Below are 5,324 nucleotides of genomic sequence, written 5' to 3'. Positions count from 1 at the left end.
CATAAAAAAACAGAAAAAGCTACAATGATGGTATGTAAACACAACCGTTGTACAGGGCATCTGATTAAATACACATTTTGTATGGAAGCAGATGTGGTGTTTTGTGAAAAAGTTCATTTGTCGAACCAAGCAGCACACATGAAGTTCAGTTTACTCGTCATAGTGTGAAAACAGTTGTACAATGTCTTCTGTGGAAGAAGCTTTTCAACGTTTGAAAAAATAACTCTGATGACCACCACGTTATGGTGATGGTTCCCCCTCTGGGGAACCATCACCTTAACGTGGTGGAGAGGTTTGAGTGCCCCCATGACCCTGAGGGCTATGTTGTCTGGAGCCTAGAGCTCCTGGTAGGGTCTCCCATGGCAAATTGGTTTCAGGCGAAGGGCCAGACTAAGAATGGTTCAAAAACCCCAATGGAAAATCAAAGAAGAGTTGAGGAGACCCTCCCGGAGGAAGCCCGGGGCCCACGTCTGGAGCCAGGCCCAGTCGGAGGGCCCGACAGCAAGCGCCTGGTGGCATGGGACTCTGTTGACTTCAACTGAGGGGGTAATCGGGCGGTGGAAGGAGCACTTTGAGGAACTCCTGAATCCGACTAATTCACCCTCTACTGTAGAGGCAGAGCTGGAGGCTGATGTGGGAGCATCATCAATTTCCCTGGTGGAAGTCACTGAGGTAGTCAAACAACTCCACAGTGGCAAAGCCCCAGGGATTGATGAGATCCGTCCAGAAATGCTGAAGGCACTGGGTGTGGAGGGGCTGTCTTGGATGACACATCTCTTCAACATTGTGTGGAGGTCTGGCACGGTGCCTAGGGAGTGGCAGACCGGGGTGGTGGTTCCCCTGTTCAAAAAGGTGGACCAGAGGGTGTGTGCCAATTATCGCGGTATCACACTACTCAGCCTCCCTGGTAAAGTCTACTCCAAGGTGCTTGAAAGGAGGGTTCGGCCGATAGTCGAACCTCGGATTGAGAGGAACAATGCGGATTCCGTCCTGGCCGTGGAACAACGGACCAGCTCTTCACTCTCGCAAGGATCCTGGAGGGGGCTTGGGAATACGCCCATCCGGTCTACATGTGTTTTGTGGACCTGGAGAAGGCGTATGACCGGGTCCCGGTCCCACAGAGATACTGTGGGAGGTGCTGTGGGAGTATGGGGTGAGGGGTCCACTTCTGGGGGCCATCCAATCCCTGTACGCCCAAAGCTCTCGCTTTGGGCGTACAGGATAGTTAAAAACAGGCTAGTTTCCCGCCTGTTTTGTTCCTCGCATGTGTTCCATTAACTCATCAGACCTCACAGTACTTATACCCCTACCTGTCCACCCATTTACCAGATTGTCTCTGTTCTTTCACAAGACTAGGGCTGCAGTCGAAAAGTCAAAAAATGACCTCCTAATGTCTATTCCTAACCACTTTTCCTTGACCTCTATGGAAACCGTCATGGGGTCGAGGAAAGATGTGAAGGAAAACTCATGAGGAGTTAGGGAAAGACAACCGTGGTGTTTAGAGAATCCGACGACACTTTAACTAAGCTAAGTAATTATGATATAATAAAACTGAAAATGCATTGGAATGCTGAAAGCTGAAATGAATTGCAAAAACATTGTTGAAAATACAGAAATGGGAGACCTGTCTGAAATTTTTCAGATTGTCTCAATAAAACATGTTTTATTTGCACATTTTGATTTGCTTGTGATGCTGTGACCTCAGATTTGCTACATTGCTCAGATTTGGAGAACCTCAAATATTTTGTCTGTAAGAGCACCACAAGGGAAGAAGACCCTGATATGGAAACAACAAGGCAGGTTAAAACATCTATTCCCAGCCTACTCTTTATTTGTAAAAGAGCTGGATGGAGCGCTTGCCAAAAGGGAATGTTGCTATCACCTACCACACACACACACACACACACACACACACACATGCATATATATATATATATTTATGTTTTCAGACACTGTGTAGATTCTCTAACTTTCTATCTGATTCATGTTATAAAAATGTCAACTTTCTCAACCTAAATCTAATCACAGTCATGTTGTAAATAATTATCAACCCGAGGAATAAATTATGAAGTAAATTCTGTATTCCTTTTTCCAAATTTAACAAGAATATTATATATTTACATTTTCTGATTTGCATTAGATGCAAATACCTCTGATTTGTTACATTGCATAGAGTTGGAGAACCTTACTGGCTTTAGTTGAGCTCTCTACAAGGGAAGAAGACACCAGAACAGCAAACAGAGTAAAGATGGACTTTCAAACATTTGCCCTCATTAATGGGCCTTTGGTTTTTCTTAACATCGTGACTATTGGATTTTACATGTTTTGCATGGTCCGTCCACTTCATGGAGGAAGGATCAAGCAACCTCTGAAGCTTCTCCTGTGGTCCTTGATTTCCTTTACAATAACTTACATGGTGTCAGTTATTTTTGCGGTGGGATTTCTTCTTGCTGAACACTTCGAGATTGGTCTAATCTTTTATCTGGTGATGGTCTGCAGTATGTTCAATAGTATGACCTCCTCTGTCTGGCTGAACTTCTTCTACTGCATCCAGATTGTACCTGCACAGAGAGCTCCCTTCATCTGGATTAAGAAGAATGTCAAATCCATCATCTACTGCTTTTGGATTACTGAGAGACTTTACAGTTTGTTTGATTTAATTAACATGATTTTAGTCAGTATTCCTCTTGATGGAATTGTAATCAGCAACCATTCCACAGTGGTTCATGACATGCCTGCAAAAGATTTCTTGAAATATTTCCGGGAAGATGTGTTTTTCATTGTGTTATCCATACTGAAGGTGCACTTTGTTTTCTGTCTGTGTGTTATGGTGATGTCCAGTGGTTCTACTGTATTCTACCTGTGTGGACACATGCGTCGTATGGTAGCAAATGGACAACCTCTGTCCTGTCCACAGCTAAGGAATCAGGTGAGGGTCACTGTCACCGGCATCCTCCAGGGAGTTCTGTATGTGTTCTGTGCTTCTTGGACCATCTTCAGTTCTTTTCCTGGGGGCGGTTATACGTTTACCGATTCCACTGTCATCAACTTGTACATGTCAGGCACGTTGTTCAACCTGGGAGCTGGTCAGGCTGTATTCAGGCAGAGAGCAGCACACATCTGGCTGAGAGCAGCTCAGTGCTGCAAAGCACCTCAAGTCCAACAGTCTGAACAAGGAGTATGATACTGAAGCTCAACCCAGAAGACCAGGGCTCTGCTGAGGAGAACCTGAGACACTTATGAATCTACATGGATGCAAGCTGCCCCTGAAGTTTGGAACATTATCGTAGGAGATCAGAGCTACTTACACGTTTTGTTAAAATATGGAATTATTTACGTACTGATATGATACCTGTTGTTAGCTATTGTGCTGGTGTTCACGAAGCTGACAGCTGACAACGCATATTTCTTACTAATCTCAAATATTTTTCTGCAGTTTTTCTTCTTGGTTGATATATATTATATTTACAGCTTTGTAAATGCTTGACTTTTATCTGACAGTCTTCCAGTCTTCATTGAGGATGTGAATGTTCATAATCATTCATTAACACGGTCAAATTGGTGAGGAGGATTTCTACAAATTTGGCAAGGGAATGTTTTTCACATCAGCAACGGCACTAAATTTTGTGAAAATCACAAAATTTAGTGCCGTTGCTGATGTGATAAATGTTCCCTCGCCAAATTTGTAGAAATCCTCCTCACCAATTTGACCGTGTTAATGAATGATTGTGAACATTCACATCCTCAGTGACCATATATATAATATATTATATATAATATATATAATATTCCATATATATATATATATATATATATATATATATATATATAGCAACTGATTTTCAAGAAATTTTAATGAGGCAGAAATATCACTTCTCACAATGATTCTTCATCTCATGTATTTTCTGGCAAGTCCTCCAAATCATTGAAGGTAATTAGAGGGCAAAACCTCAATAATAACAATACCGTTCTGTCAATCATATATACATAAATGCTGACTGAGGTCAAATGATTTAATATTTTACCTGCATCACCCGTTGGAAATATTGCAAAGTAAGATCTATGATAAGCATTAAATACATGTCTGATCCATATTTCTCCTTCTCATTCTTTGTAGTTTAAATTATTTCGGTGTTGCTACTCAATGAACCTATTACTGAGAAACCCTCCTTAAGTCTACGCTTATTTTTTGGTAATCCTATCACATAGTGCATTGTGCCGAAGTATCTCAGGCACCAAACTCACACAATTTTCCTGATGTTGGCCCTTTAACTTCATATGATTCTGTTGCTGTTTTAGTTTTCACACACTGTGTAGATTCTCTAACTTTTTATCTGATTCATGTTATAAAAATGTCAACTTTTTAAACTTAAGTCTATGTGCTTGGAATAAAAACTTTATCAAGATAATTATAAAGAGTCATGTTGTAAATAATTATCAACCCATGAAATAAAAACATGAAGTAATTTCTGTATTCCTATTTCTAGGCGATTTTACAAGTATAAGATTTATTTACATAATCTGATTTGCATTAGATGCAAATAACTCTGATTTGTTACATTGCATAGAGTTGGAGAACCTTACTGGCTTTAGTTGAGCTCTCTACAAGGGAAGAAGACACCAGAACAGCAAACAGAGTAAAGATGGACTTTCAAACATTTGCCCTCATTAATGGGTCTTTGGTTTTTCTTAACATCGTGACTATTGCATTTTACATGTTTTGCATGGTCCGTCCACTTCATGGAGGAAGGATCAAGCAACCTCTGAAGCTTCTCCTGTGGTCCTTGATTTGCTTTACAATAACTTACATGGTGTCAGGTATTGCGGTGGCCTTTTCTCATCTACTTTTTAACAGCTTCAAGATTACTCAAATCTTATCTGTGGTATCGGTCTGCAGTGTGTTCAATAGCATGACCTCCTCTGTCTGGCTGAACTTCTTCTACTGCATCCAGATTGTACCTGCACAGAGAGCTCCCTTCATCTGGATTAAGAAGAATGTCAAATCCATCATCTACTGCTTTTGGATTACTGAGAGACTTTACAGTTTGTTTGATTTTACTTCAATGATTTTAGCCAATATTCCTCTTGATGGAATTGTAAGCAGCAACTATTCCACAGTGGTTCATGACATGCCTGCAAAAGATCCCTTGCATATTGTGTTTTTCATTGTGTTTTCCATACTGAAGGCGCACTTTGTTTTCTGTCTGTGTGTTATGGTGATGTCCAGTGGTTCTACTGTATTCTACCTGTGTGGACACATGCGTCGTATGGTAGCAAATGGACAACCTCTGTCCTGTCCACAGCTAAGGAATCAGGTGAGGGTC

General features: G+C 41.2%; 1 protein-coding gene across 1 annotated transcript in view; it reads left to right on the top strand.

Annotated features, from left to right (window-relative positions):
- The first annotated feature begins 1,070 nt into the window (after window positions 1-1,070).
- LOC137889781 (uncharacterized) overlaps window positions 1,071-5,324 on the top strand; it is a 22,589-nt gene continuing 18,335 nt past the window's right edge. The window contains exon 1 of the mRNA XM_068733815.1: window positions 1,071-1,153. Within this exon, the coding sequence (XP_068589916.1) occupies window positions 1,071-1,153 (83 nt within the window). The remainder of the gene's footprint in view (window positions 1,154-5,324) is intronic.

Source organism: Cebidichthys violaceus, unplaced genomic scaffold, assembly GCF_023349555.1.
Source record: "Cebidichthys violaceus isolate CVI_PGR_0920_01 unplaced genomic scaffold, fCebVio1.0.p SCAF_11, whole genome shotgun sequence".
Taxonomy (NCBI): Eukaryota; Metazoa; Chordata; class Actinopteri; order Perciformes; family Stichaeidae; genus Cebidichthys; species Cebidichthys violaceus.
The sequence above is the reverse complement of the archived record's forward strand: the minus strand, read 5'-3'. Positions and strand labels throughout refer to the sequence as shown.